This window comes from Siniperca chuatsi, linkage group LG15 (assembly GCF_020085105.1).
Source record: "Siniperca chuatsi isolate FFG_IHB_CAS linkage group LG15, ASM2008510v1, whole genome shotgun sequence".
NCBI classification, from domain to species: domain Eukaryota; kingdom Metazoa; phylum Chordata; class Actinopteri; order Centrarchiformes; family Sinipercidae; genus Siniperca; species Siniperca chuatsi.
Genome location: NC_058056.1, coordinates 11464286 through 11479362, shown reverse-complemented (window position 1 = coordinate 11479362; position 15077 = coordinate 11464286). Strand labels below are relative to the sequence as shown.

The following is a 15077-nucleotide window of genomic DNA, read 5'->3' as shown; positions in this document are numbered from 1 at the left end:
ACACAGCATGGCCCAATAACTGGAAATGATGTGCAAATGCTTTCATAGAAATATCAGCCCAATCGGCTACATGGTGGCACTGTAATTAAGGCCCAAAAATGCAATTCTGAACAAGCCACACCCCTCACACCATAAGTCCGAATGACTTGAAATTTCTCACACAAGTCCTCTGTGCTCTATAAAAAAGCCTCCTGGACCAAGTCCGCCGTGACGGATTTTTTGCTAATTTCCATAATGTGAAAAACAATAATATGAATAGAACTTTTTGAATTTTGACTCTATCGACACCAAATTGTCTATACAGCATCACGGGACTGAGATACACTTTTCTATTATAAATGAGCAAGATCGGTCAAAAAAACATGGCCGCCATCAACCAAAATATCTTTGCCAAGGGCGGGGCTTAGCACACAATTGGCCATAACTCATTAATAACTTGTCCAATCATCACAAGTTTTGGAAGAAATCTTCAGTCCATGTTTGGGAATAGGCGTGCCAAAGCATTTTGAGCTCGACCCATAGGGGGCGCCACAAATACCAAAAAAACTGGTGGACAGAATTTCACCATATCTGGTGTGTATTCCCTGGGGGCAAGTATTAACCAAAATCTTAACTGCCATATTGATTGGTGCGAGTAGGCGTGGCCTATCACATATTTGCTCATAATTCAAGATGTCTGAGCAATCCTGATAATACACACTCCTATCTCCTGAACATACACACCAAGTTTCGTTCAAACCCGATGAAGGGGTGACAAATGGCGGAACTTTGAGTGCGCAATTATTGAATCGCTGCAGGCTTTGTGATGATGGAACAAGTGTGTGATTGGTCTCACTCATTCTTTCAAACAGAATTAAGCAAGCTGAAGTGACTTTGCTCGTTGCTGCCTGTGGCTTTAATTTTGGCCCATCGAGCTGCTTCCTTCCTTTGAGCGAAAAAAAGGTTTGAACCCGCCCATTGCCGCCTGCGGCTATATTTTTAATTTAAACCTCATTTAGTTCTAAGAAAAAAAACAACAACACATTTCTTCTAATGTATGGACTCCACAGCTGACAATCACATTAAAAAGGCCTTGAGAGAAATCTACGTTTATACTTTTAATGAAAAAAATAATCATTCAAAAATGTTTCAGCAAACAAAATAAAGGTAGCTAGATTCATTTTTTTCATATATTACAACAATAAACATTGAATTTCCCACCTCAAACAAAAAGATTCTAAAGAAAAATTTAATCAATGACCCTTTGATATAATAGCTGACGCTAGAACACCTAATCATAGCTATATTGTCTGGTAAACTGGTTTTGTTAAACTACTACTACTACTACTTATGTGGTAATTTTGAGCGTTATGGCCCACATTTCGTGTGAAATGACAGGGCCATACATACACTATCATTTGACCCATAAGAAGCACAACCCAATCTGGCCACAACTCAGCCTACATGTGGGCCAGATATGGCCCATGCCTGTCTGGTGTGTGGCAGGATACATCCCAGCATGAACTCCAGTAGCAGCATGGATGGAAAAGGATGCAGCTGTGACATGTCCATTCTTTACATCATGCTCATACTGCCCTCCAGTGTTGAAAGGGTGAACATAGTGAGAAATACAGGAAGTGGACACAATAGAAGCAACAGTTGTTCAATGTAAACCAATTCAGTCTAACAACTCTGAAACAAACAGTCCAGTTGTGAAGCAAATATTCGAACTATGGTAATTGTTTAGGCTGTAGTTTGTGGTGATGTTGCATTAGATTAGGAACTAAATGACTGATTCAATTAATTTATTGATTTGGCATACAATCTTACTCTGGGTAGGTAAACCACAAAACAACTACACACAGAAAAAATTTATGAAGCCATTTCTTAATGCTAAGCACCACAAACAAAATTCAAATTAAGAAAAATCTCTTTCTGCTGTGTTGGCTCATTCACTGTGTGAAAATATGCAAGGGTACTTCTTTTTTTCATGTTTTTTCATGTTCAGGTCAGTGAGATGATGTACTTCTCCTGTGATGGCATCACTGCAGAGGCACGACAAGGTCAGATTTTTAAAGCTTTCTAGCCCAGGTAGAATATGACAGTAGGCGTAATGTAGATGAAAATCTATGGTCTATTGTAAATGCCAGGCAAGATGAGTCGTAAACAGACTGCCAAAGTCTTTTTTCTTAATTTTATTTTCAATTTTTTTTTACCACGACTAAATGAGGGCAGGAGTGAAATTATGTTTCAATGTACTGTGTTGAAAAAGAAGGGGCTTTATTATGAGATTTTGTTGATTGAACTGTAGAACTTTGAAAATCCAACACAATGTTTAAGATGCACTTAGCCCTCCAGCAGTAGAGCAGTCTCACTATACTGGTATGTACTAAAGTGTATTTAGCCATTACACTTTATGTAATGTTTATAAAACTTCCCCCCCTTTCATTCCTCATTGTTCAGTAAAATGTTAGCCCCTCATCTCAGTATTTGCTTACATTGTTGGATTCCCAAAAGTAATTTGGTACTCTTACAATTATGTTCATATTTAACATATTTACACTTGCAAATATTTCTGCTCCCAGTGGCTTGGGTGTTACAAGGAGCCACCAAAGGGACAGTACAAACAAACAGCAAAAATAGCAAAAAATAATAAATAAATGAAAGCAAAGCGTAGAGCAAGGGAAAAGGGAAAATTCACCTGCATCAATAAGGCTTTTCTGTCTTTGACACTTCAAAGAAACACAGAACTGTCAGTGGCTTCCTTTTCTTCCCATGATCTCTACTTGCGCCGTCACAAACGCTGTTGTTCTCTTTAAGAAACAGTCACTACAGAAAGAACTGGCATGCCTCTGCACCGCTGCCCCCAATACAAATGTCTGTATATTTACTGAGTTAAACAAATAATGTGATTCTGACTTAACTGCCGTCTGTTTGGTGATTGACTAGATTGCACCGAAGTCCACGTGCTGGTTTGGGCTTAAATCAGGATCATAGCTTTAAAGCTTTAAAGTCCGAGTGATATTTTATTGATACACTAAATGAGCGATATTGGCCTAAGATGGGATGTGGGCTAGTGAATGAAAGACAAAATCTATGTTGGAGAGTTAAATTTAAAGGACAAAGAGTTAACTTGACTTCTTTCAAACAAAAGTTGATATTAATACTTTAAGTCATCGGGCACAGATGTAAATAAAATGTTTTGTGTTGCTTTTGTAGTTTTACAAAAGTAAAACAAGAAGCAAACGCACCATAGAGACATGTTTGTTGTTTCCACTTGCCCTCAGTCAGGTCACCTAATGATGAATCTTGCATGTTTATTTCTTCTTTCTTCTTTTCTTGAGCCGTGAATCCCATCACTACAATATAATGTGCCTGGTCATTATATTTTAAATATAATTATCCTGTAATTGCCACCTGTGGCCACAGTGGCCGCTGTTTAGCGAAAGTTACAATGTTTGCTTTAAAATACAGTTCTCTCACTTAACCCTTTCATGGATGCAGCTTTACTGCAGCTGACACCTTTCATATGGCAGGGGAACGCCACCCTCCAGTGATACCAGTTTAGTATTGCATCAAGGTGTTTTCTCAACATTTGGATTATTTGCACATTACATATTGCTTTAATTACTGGGAGCTATAGCTAAATAAACAAATGCAACATTTTGGTCTGAATTATAAGCCACTGTTCTTTCTTTTGGTCAAACCTTTTCATGCAGCCAGGCTATCTGTTATAATTGAACGTTTCTCATAATTGTGACTTATTTCATCACACTTATCTCATCACTATGAGATAATATGTCATAATTATGAGGCAGGTTTGAGACAGATTCTTATAACTATGATACTATCTCATAATTCTAATTATTAGACACAATAGCTCATAACTGTGATATAAATACATAATTATAAGATAGTAAGTCATAATAATTTTTAAAAATCACTTAGTGAGTGTCACATATTAATTACTTGACTCTTGATGTACTGATGATGCAAGCGACTGGCTTGTAATTAAGAGCTGAATACACTCACAGCTGGACTGGCTGACATAACATAAGTATCAAAAGTTGGATTTGCCATAAATTCACATTGGTCTGAACTCATAGAGCCTACTGACATGGGATTTGCCTTGAAGTAAGCATATGAATATTATAACAATTACTGTACATTTATAGGCCAGGAAAATATGGTCAACTAAGTTCCTAAATGTTTTGATGGGCATGAGCTCATGTTCCTGGGTGTTGTTACAGACAGTATCCACTAGATGGCAGCTCTGTTCCAGGTATGGCAGATTAGCCAAAAGAATGCAGCACTTCCTCTTCTTGCTAAAGACATATCCAGAAAACCAGATCATTTTCAGACACAAAATATTTTATTTGAAGCACTTAGTTCTGACTGAACTTATCCAACAGCTAATTTGTCAGTCCACTCCAGATGCCTTGAACAGGAGGCCATTGCCTAGCATTGCATTACTTTACTGTCCATCACAGCAGCAGATCCAAAACTACTAAATCCATACAAAAATTCACAAAAATACAGATGCCAGCCAGCAAAATATCAAAACCACATCCATTTTGTCCTAATCACATTGACTGCTTGGAGACATTTCTACAAACGTTATCAAAAGCAATTTGTTCCAAGAATATATCAGCATTAGCTTCCATACAAAACTCCCACTGTTATTGCAGCAGCAAACAAATACTGTAAAATGTTTAAAAGAAGAGAATTCAGAGCAAAATTGGTATTAATGTGCACTGATGCAAGAAGAACATGGTTTGTTAGTGTCATGACAGCAGAGCATCTTGTTTGTGGAAGCAGTAAGGGCCATTGCCTGATTTGACCTTTGACCTAAAGGACAGGCTGGACCTAGCCAGTGAAGAAACCTGCTAGCAGTTGAACATGGGTCTGTTGCTGTTTCCTTAAACTCATACAGGGAATAAGAGATGCATCTTTGTGTATTCTGAATGGCTCGCTTTCCTTTAACTTCCCAGAAAGTGTCTGTTAGCAGCAAACTAACTATTGCTTTAGTTTAACTCGACTGTGGTGATGTCAGAGGAACGCTTCAATCCACAAAAGATGTGCAAGTCTTTGCCGGTTTTGATAGTTTATTTGATAGTATTATTAAGCCTGACTGAATTGTTATTTATCTTTGGCAAACGTGCTAAATGTAGGAACTGTGACACCTGTGAGTATTCACTATAAGCAAAAAAGCATATTCTGAATCTAAAAATAAGTGTTATTTATGTACTTTTAAACCTAAATCAGTTCAGTTTCCAATGTTGTTTCAAAACTCTGAAGCCTCTTGTGTTAGATTTCTGACAAGATTGTTTTTAGCTTCTTGAGTTGAAATGCAGAATTTGCTTTAGACTGAAAAGGATCCCTGAATTACAACTTGCTGTTTAAATGCTTTGCAAAGGGAATATTTGTGTGGTATAAGACTGATACAGTTTTTTACTGGTTATAAAACCAGTTTTTTACTGTGTAGAATTTGACCTTGGTTCACAGTTTTAATATAAATTATAATAAAGCCAGTGCAGATCAGGGTTTGAGGTAGAGCTGCAACAATTGGTTAATAGTCGATCGACAGAAAGTAATTGATTGATTAATCATTTTAATAACTTCTTCCAGCAAAAAAGCCAAACATTTGCTGTTTCTACTTTCTCAAATGTGAGAATTTGAGGCTTTCCTTTATAATATATAATAGTAAACTAAATATCTTTGGGTTTTGGACCTTTGGTCGAATAAAACAAGACACTTGAATATATCTCCTTGGGCTGTGGGAAATAATAACGTTTCACTATTATTTTGTTGACCAAACAATTAATCGAAAATAACCGTTAATTGCAGCCCTAGTTCCAGGAATACTGTATTCCTTCCAAGTCAGATTCCCATTATAGTAAGTATTACATAGCACAGCATTACAGCAGACCCACCTGTGATATTCTGTCTCATTTGCATAGAACCTGCATTGCATCGTTCATAAGGCGCACTACAACTGCTTCCATTCTTTTTTAATACTTTAAACTTTCAACAAAACACTTGTTTTTATTACCAAAGTCACCAGTCAACTAGTTAATAAGTTCTAAATAATATCTATTCTAACTACAAAAGTGCACCAAACAAAACTGAACACAATAAGCTACAGTCACTTTCGTCAGGTCATTATCTACCGTCAGATACAGATTGTTGCATTGTTGCATTCATTCAACAACAACAAAAAAAAGTTTTCCTTTTAAGGCTTAAACTTGCAGACACATTAAATTGCCATGCAAATACACACATTCCATTGCAAGCAGGCAATGACACACTGTGATAGAAAGCTGACATTGACGAGTGTATATAAGGTCTTCTGCTTATTCCAGTTTTGCTATGACACATTTGTTGTGTTATTCTGAATCACACGCACACTATGTAACTTTTTCAGGCTTTTCAGGCAAAGTGAGAACAAAAGGAAAAAGAACGCCTTTTGCCTCGAGAGGCGCCCTCAGCGGCTCCTCAACAAAGTAGGCATTCTCCTCCTCCACTACAAACTGAAGAGTCTGGCTTTTGTTCACGCAGTAGATGCAGTTCCCAATCACGGCACACCTGAAGGGTAAATGACTTCCAAGCCTCTGTGATGAGCAATCATGCCACATTTTCACTATGGTGTTGTACTTGAACACGGTGATCCCCTGCTCGCGGTTGACATCAAAGCGGTAAATGAAGCTTTTCAAAGCCACCATGTCGGTGGACTTCTTCCTGCTGTTGTTGTAGGGGCACTCCTGCCACTCGTCCCTCTTGGGGTCGTACTTAAGAAGGCGGTAGAAGAGAGAGCCTCCTGAAACGTAAAGTTCTCCGCTGCAGGTTGTGGCTTCATGAGCCACTGCGAAGGCTCCCTTGGGCAAGGGGGCCACCGTGGTCCAGCGGTCCATGCGAGGGTCATATTTTTCCACTGTAAACAAACATTCCCCTCCAATGGCGTACAAGTAGCCATCCATAGACACAAGCTTTAGCTGGGCACGAGCTTGGTTCAGAGGTCTGACCTCAGTCCAGCAGTTGGTTATGGGGTTGTAACAGAAGACCTTGTCTGAGACCTTGCCCTTGTCCCCATACCCCTTTATTCCCCCTGCCACAAACAGGTAGTTGTGCATGGTACAGATCCCGCACCCTTTAGTGTTTATGTCCTCAGGCATCGCAGTCAAAGGCCTCCAGTCATTTGCTGTTTCGTTAAAGTAGTAAATCATATGATTCTCCTCCAAAGACCCAACCGACAACGGGCTCTGTGGTCGGCTGCCGCAGCGGCTCGGCGGCCGGCTCCCAACACGGTCAAACACATCGTTTATCTCCGCCACCATCAGAGTCTTCCTCCCCTCCATTCTCTTCCTCAGGATCAGATCCCGCTCCGATCCAGTCAGGCGCCCGTACACAGCGGGGTCTTTGAGGATCTGGAGGAAGTTGTCGCTCATGAATCCGTAGGCGGTCTCCTTCAGTTCACTAAGTCGCTGCTTTTTGGCGATGGTCACAATCTCGTAGCAGTTCTCTGCAGTGATTTGTGCAGACATGGAGTCCATCGCCGCCTGGACGGCACAGGGGATCTGGAGGATTTTAGCCCCCGTGATGACATCTACAACGTTGTCCTTGCAAACATTCATCTGAGAAGTGTAAACATAGTCTATCAATGTAGACAAAGTCTTGTAACTCATGCCCTTCACTTTCAGGATGTCTCGAGACAGGCGTGCTTTGAAGTAGTCACTCTTCTCTGCCAGGACAGACTTGTGAGCGTTGATCGTCTGGCCGCCGACTTCGATGACTAAATCAGGCTCTTTTTCAGACTGTGTATTTTCAGCTTCCTGGCTGCTGTCCCTGCGCCCGAGGTTCGATTTTAGGACTGACCAATCAGTTTCCTGTTTGGCTTGGCTGGGCAAGCCTACGGAGGAATCTGCACTGTAAGACACTTTAGGTCTGGCGCCATTGTGGGTTTCACTGCTTGCACAATTTTGATGCATGCCAGCAATGTGATTGGACACAGCGGAGTCAGCGTGAGGAGGGAAATCCGGAGTTCCCTTATCACTGGAGAGGTGAAACTTATCAGCTCTTGAGATGTACGAGCCGTTACCTTTCTGATGATCGATATGGTTATTCTCCATCAGTCTTCCGTCCAACAGGTATTCCTTCTCAAACACAGGGGGAGGGCTGAAATCCTGGTCGTCCTGCAGGAATCCTTGGACATAACCTGGACATAAATTCCCATCTCTGTCAGAAGGCGTGACAAGGCCAGGGTTCACGGTGTGGAGGATGACATCAGCCTCCACAGTGATAGCCCCTCCTCCCTGCCTTCGGCCCTCGTTCATCTCGGTGTACTCACTGCTGATGGGAGACAGCGTCTTCACCGATCATGCTGAGTGGATGGACAAACTTGTGATTGTACTCGTCTCCCTTCACCTACATGGGGGGAAAACAAGGAGGGAATTTAACCAAGGCCCAATGGAGGAGAGAAGAAAAAGAGTCTTGAAGCTGCAAAGACTTCTGTATTCTCTAAGGGGCGCCCTTTCTCTAATAACAAACAGCTCGGAAACAGTGAAATGCAAAGGAAAAAATTACTTTGTGCTGCCATTGCCAACTATGCTGTGTAATACACTCCTGCATAAATGTGTCATCAATTCAGTCAAACCAACTGCAGCGGCACTAACGTTTTATGTGCAACATCTCCAGCTTAACAAAGAAACGCAATCCCAACATGCAGCTTCTTGTGACTGTAAACTGCATGACCTACTGCAATAATCACCCTGCTTGTCCATTATTTGTGTTAATCTGGAGACATTCAGAGCGCATGCGCAAATAGTGTTGCTGATGGAGGAATTAATCTCTAATATGACTAGCAAAGGGCGTTTGTAATAATATCACAACTCTTGTCTGTCTCTTGTCTAACGCACTCCCCGATAATGTCGTTCAAACGCCATCATTCAGTCAAAGCAAGAAGGAATGTAAGTATTTTACCAAAGACTAATTTTAATCAAATTAGAATCCACACATAAGGATTTATGTCCAATGACAGTGTAATGTGACCTACCTGCGTTTCCCCACTGTGATTAGACCAGCAGTTTGCCTGCCAGTGCCTCCACAAAGCTCAGTTACGTAAGGCAGTCGCAATCCTGATGAACCAGCCAGGCTGCGCTCCCCTGAATGACTTCACTTCACCGACAATTCCAGCTGGTTTATCCCATCCGTTCACCTTCTATCCGTCGACCCTCTCAGCTGTTGTTTCATCCGCTCCTGCACCGAAACCTCCCCGTGGTTCAGCGCGTGGAGGCGAGGCAGAGGGACGATCAAACAGTCATTTCAGGTCGCACCTCCTTCAGATCAGCCGTCGCCAACCAATTTCCTCCGGTGGAAGTGGGGAGAGCTGCTGCGCACGTTCGGCGGCTTTTTCTCCGCAGAGATACCAGCTCTCGGACCTGTTAGGACTGTGATTTTTGTTGTCGTTTTTTTTTTTTTTTTTTTTTTACAGTTGACTACAGTGAGGCGGTTATCATTCATCTAAACCACGCCCCCTTCAGTCGGTATTAACCCTACACTACACACACGAGGCGCCATCTAATGTGCGCGCGCTGGACGCATCCCAGAGATGCGACATTCCTTTACGCATCATCTCTGTCCTGGGTACCATGATGGGTGGGATATTTGGGAAATCCCCCTCCCCTGCACTGCTAACTCACAGATATACCAAACCAAACCAAACTCTTTTTATCAAAATTGTGAAATCACCCTATAAAATACAATGCCTGTTAGAATATTACAGTGATGCTGGCACACATTAAAATTAAATACCAGACTCTGAGCCTCCAAAGGGATTTTATATTACAGTAAAACTATTTAAAAAATCAATACATTTTCTATTAGTACACCCCACCTCTTTGTGCATGAGATAGTTTATCGCAATATCTGTAGAACTGACATGATCCCTTTCTAAAATAAATTGTGAGAGTATACTTGAGGCAGGTTTAACCTCAAAGGCGGCCTCTGGAAATATGAGTCACGCTTTCCTTTTGGAAATGATCCAACACCCTTTTGAACTAACTCCCATGAGAGACACAGCCTGAACCAATCAAGATGCAGCATAAGGCATATTTGTGTAGTAAAAGCAGTAATATTGTGATTTGGAAAAGTAACCTTGGAATTGGAAATGTTTGTGTAGCTACAGTGATAAAACAGGCACGCAAGGCATATACACTCAACACATGAAAAGGCCTGATAAGAAATAGCACAACCTCACAGGGCAGCAGCAGCATTAGCCAACATTTTTATCCAGGGCCCATAACCTCTCCACCGTGGAGACTGCGTGTCTTAACAACTGGCCTTCAGATATAAAAATAGAGGGGAGCCACCGCAAGGGCATCACACAACTATCAGCCCTGTGTGATTAGACGGCGTTCAGCTGGGAGGTTTTAATGCCAGATATTCTGAGAACAATGACTCGCAGGAGACTTGATACACAAAATGAGTGGTCTCCATGGAAACCTCAGGGTCAGAGGGAAAAAAAAAAAGACTTCCAGTTGCAGAGCTGTTTTGATATGCGCCCACTGGCAACACCCAGCCAGACAAACTGATAACTGAGTTACTTGGTTGGTACAGTGAGACTGAGGCGTTGCCGTGTTCCACTTGTTAATACAAGCCAGTATTCAGTTCCAGAAGATAAATGTTATCTTAGGTTCAAGTCAGATTGTTAGTTACTACCAAGAAATCTGATCAGATAATATTTGTGATCGGCCCAGGGTGCCGTGGATTGTAGCATGGGAACAACTCCAACCTGAAACCATCTTGTCTATTTTTGTTAGGACTGATAATACTGTGAAACATGCTTGTGCAACAGTGGACGTGGGCGTAACAAGAGAGAAAATGTCTTGACCCTCTCTGTTCGGCAGTAGGAGAAATGGGCATTGAAATCCCGGAAGAGCCGTATCAGGCTCAGTTCCTGCGGCCCCTCAGGCACATTGCTAGTCCCAGCATGTACTGATGGCTGCACACAAGCAGAGTGGAGTAGAAGTACAAGGTTAGTTTGAGTCAAGAAAAATAAGCACACTGACACTCTTTCCTCCACCATGATTTACCAAAATGTCAACCCCTTTGCATTTTTTTTTTGTTCAGCTGCAAACTTGCCAAAACTGTGGAAAAGTTGCCACAAAGTTGATGTGTATTTCCCACGAAGAGAGTCATCAATTTAATAAAACTACTGATAGATAATAAGTTAAAAATAAGTGGATATGCATGCATGCTTTGAAAATTAAGTTCAAATGAAGTACACAGAGTTGCTCAATAAAACAGTTTATGAATTTGTTAATACACATAACAGAAGTACATACAAGTTGTGACAACAGTATAAAGCTTTTTGTCTTTTTTGTTTTGTGTTTTTTTTTTAAATATCCTTATGTCGCACAAAGATGCATTAGAGGGAAAAAAAATCTCTCCTGGTGATAACGACTCAATCATCCCTTTATGAATAGAAACCTGGCCAGCCAGGGATTCTCATCAAGCCTTCCCAAACTAATTCAGTCATCAGTATTTCACCTTTTTAATCCCTTTTCTCTGTTAACAGAATGGTAGGAGCACCGGACAAGCTGGTTCAATAGTAAAATGATTTCATTTCATATAAACACAGAACCTTTTTCTGACCCCAAAACTCATACACATGTAATCCTGAGGTGTACTTCATATTTACAACTCTAGCCTTGACAGATGATCTAAAGTCTGGCCAAAACCTAATCTTAATCCTAATAAAACTTTTATGTAACAGATTCAAAGCCCCATTGTTACCTTACACGCCTATCAAGCTAGACAAAGTCATTTCTGAAGTCTTGTTTCTATTCAACACTGATTTAAATACTGCAGTCCTATACAGTCAACTGGTATGGCACAAACACTGGAGAGTACTGTATTAGCCATGTTACACAACAACAACCAAAAATTAAAGACCTTTCAGTGTATCCTTAACAAGTACAGTACATCCTTTGACTGGTCTGTAGGGTGCTGTTTGTGCCGTCAAGCATTATGATTGAGTGGTTATATTGATCCTTTATGGTAGGAGACATTAGAAACATCATCAGAATATTGTGGTTGATGCTTGATGCAATTCTGATTTCAATAAGTCATTTAGTTGTTTTGCTTGATCCCAAATGTTCCGTGAAGTGTAACAACAGATCTCTTTGTGAGACTAGAGTTCTGTTTTAACCTGAAAAGAGACAGAGAATATAGGTAAGAGCCTCATACAAGTATGCAGTTAAGTTTTCTACTGGTTATTGATAAAATGTCATTTCCAACCTACCAAGGTGCTTTTGGTGTCACATGTTGAGTAAGGGGATCTGCCAGATCATGATGGTTGAGGTGGTGTCCTCATGGCGAGACTGTTTGGTCTTCTTGTTGACTCTGCGGTGGCCCAAACCTCCAGAGACCACCAGCAAAGAGCTGACATCCACCTTGTTGGGCCGGCGGCCCCTCTGGTGATGGGCCGGGTCATGGAGCATGTCATAAAGTGCCCCGTCCTCGGGCCCATGCTCCAAGGAGCCCTGGGATAGAGCTAGGGAGCCGCACGACGAGGACAGGGAGTCCTGGAGAGCCATGGTGGTACAGCCAGCCTCTCCCAACCACACACCCCGTCCCTGAGGGGGAGTCAGGGCTGAATCTGAGGGGAGCTGGGTGTTCTCCCCATTATCTGTCTCTGTTGGCTGGACTGAGGTGGGAGGGGTGGAGGATGGCAGGCCAGAGGGCCGGTTACACACAGCAGCAGCCACGGTGAGGAACTTGACTGGTCCGTTGTGAGCGTGTAAGGATACCATACCCCGACCTGACAACAGGTACAGCCACTTTAACATTCATCCAGGACGTTTTACACACTTAAATGTATATTTGTGGATGTGTATCACCAGTATACATACCTGATCGTTGAAAGTAATATTCCCCAACACTTTTAAGTGATTTGATTCCACTTTTTTTGCCAACCATATGATTCTCAACACATTTCATTCTGTTCACATGTTATGCTGATATGTTACAACATCTCCAAGGCAAATCAACCCAGTTTGAGCCTCTTAGGAATGCCAAAAATATAATTGCAAAGGTCAACTGATTACAAATTGCGATCAACTATTTTGATGACTGATTAATCGATTCATTCACTGGTTCCAGCTTCTCCTATGTGAGAATTTGCTTCTTTTCTCTCTTTTATATCATAGTAAACTAAATATCTTTTGGACTACAAGACATTTCACCTTGTGCTCTCAAAATTTGTGATGGGCATTTTTCAATTTTTGTTTGACATTTCATAGACTAAATGATAATGAATAATCATCAGATTAATCAATAATGAAATTAAAATCGTTAGTTGCAGCCCTAAGTACATGTCTGTGTATGTAAGTAGTGATGAAACAGTTAGTTGGTTCATCAATTAGTAAATTTTGAAGATTTGCTGCTTTTCTCTGTTTTACTTCATAATATGAATATCTTTGGGTTTAGCCTGTTGGTCAGACAAAGCAAGCAGGTTAACCCCCTTCTTTGTGAAGCGCTTTTTCATAATTAAATGATTTATCAATTTATTATCAATGTGTAAGAACATTTGAATATGTGATCCAGTAATGTTTCAGTGTTACCTATGACTTTGGGGATCCCCTGCAGTCTGGGGACAGAGAGGGCCACAGTCACCCCCAGGTTGGTCCCTACCATCAGCAGACCATGACAGACCAGCAGACTGCTCACTGACACTCTCTGGTTGCCTTGGGGGAAAAAAACAGAAGCATAAAATTTGTTTAATCTTGCATAAATTAAATTTAGTTTAGTTAAAAATGTAGTTAGAAATATTAAGAGACACAGCCGACGAATGTTTCTTGGCATACAAACATATTCTACCACCCTGAGCGATTCACAGTGTCAAGCATGACCTGTTAGACCTCACACAGATGCACCGTGCTCATGCACTTGTGTATCCTGGAAAATCAGAAAAATGCATAGTTAAGGGGCCACTTGAATACAGTGTGGTACGTGGGAGGGGGGTGTATCTATTTAGTGAGCAGGGGCATTTCTGCAGCAACGATGTTCAACGGTTATTTGTCTCCAGGGCAACGTAAAGAGGAGCCTGGATAAAAGCAGCTCGTTTCAAGTGTCTGAACAATAATGCCCCATTATGGTCCGCTTTGAGTCAAACAAACAAACACAAACGTGTTATGTAACAGAATGAGTGAAGCGTAATGCTGTAATTAAGCAAGGAACTCTGCCTCTGTAGCAGCTACAACAGGACAATCTGACCTGACCTTTTCCCTTCCCTCCTGGTCAGAAAAATCACTGTGATGCCACTTTGGACTGTAAAAGCCGTGATTGTTAAGTTAACAGCACCTTTCAGCAAGGATGGCAATAAAGTCAGGCTTGCTGACAACTTGCTGTTAGGTGACTTATTATGTGGAATTTGGCACTCATCTCAGACCGTCCCCTCATGGGAGCTGGAATAAGCTGTGCAACAAATGGTATTTAGTCAGACATTTTTATCATCATTTTTTTATGATTGTAATAAGAATCTGGGGTTTTGTTTTCAGTCCTGCTATGTGGGAGGCGAGACTGTCATGAGTCATTACTGCTGTAACAGCTCGACTTGAATTTCCTCCCTCAAAGTAATCCTCTTGGGCTTTAGGAAAAATTACTGCCAGTCTCTCTGCCTGACCCCCCTCACTAGAGCTGACCCCTTGCATGGGGCACACACAGCATACTGCCACACTTCCAGGAATCATGCCAGATAGGCAGGCAGGTACAGTTGAAGACTGGGCCCTGAGTCCTGCCCACATGTGCTTCTAATGAGGGCCCAGAGTTAGCAGAAACGCACAGACTGCTGGTCGGGGGCCTTGCTCAACTTCCTCCTTTCATAATATTTGGAGTTCCCCACCCAGAGGGTGAACTAAAATAAACCTAGAGTGAACGTCAATGCGGCCCAGCACTGGCCCTGATCCTACAAAGAGCAGCACTTTGATCTGCACTTAGTCCTGACAACCAACAGCAGGAGGGAGGAGCAAATCCCAAACATTACAATAATACGCTATATCAGACATTCAATCAGTCTAGAAATAACTCAGATCAGCACAATG

At 41.5% G+C, this 15077-nt stretch overlaps 2 protein-coding genes across 4 annotated transcripts in view; both read right to left on the bottom strand.

The window, feature by feature from the left end:
- Positions 1–4329: 4329 nt before the first annotated feature.
- LOC122861400 (kelch repeat and BTB domain-containing protein 11) lies at positions 4330–9880 on the bottom strand. The gene is made up of 2 exons (XM_044165707.1): positions 9029–9880; positions 4330–8400 (listed from the first exon to the last, which is right to left on the bottom strand). The coding sequence occupies exon 2, from the start codon at positions 8307–8309 to the stop codon at positions 6387–6389; it is 1923 nt and encodes a 640-aa protein (XP_044021642.1). The 5' UTR covers positions 8310–8400; positions 9029–9880; the 3' UTR covers positions 4330–6386.
- A 1384-nt stretch (positions 9881–11264) lies between these two features.
- arhgef10 (Rho guanine nucleotide exchange factor (GEF) 10) overlaps positions 11265–15077 on the bottom strand; it is a 55408-nt gene continuing 51595 nt past the window's right edge. For all 3 annotated transcript variants that reach the window (XM_044165703.1, XM_044165704.1, XM_044165705.1), the window contains 3 exons: positions 13599–13721; positions 12278–12796; positions 11265–12184 (listed from right to left, as the gene is read on the bottom strand). In XM_044165703.1, coding sequence (XP_044021638.1) covers positions 12294–12796; positions 13599–13721 — 626 coding nt within the window. In that variant the 3' untranslated portion in view covers positions 11265–12184; positions 12278–12293. The remainder of the gene's footprint in view (positions 12185–12277; positions 12797–13598; positions 13722–15077) is intronic.

Excerpts from the sequence above, each read along its gene's own strand:
- LOC122861400 (XM_044165707.1), bottom strand. The coding sequence starts at position 8,309 with ATGAACGAGGGCCGAAGGCAGGGAGGAGGGGCTATCACTGTGGAGGCT.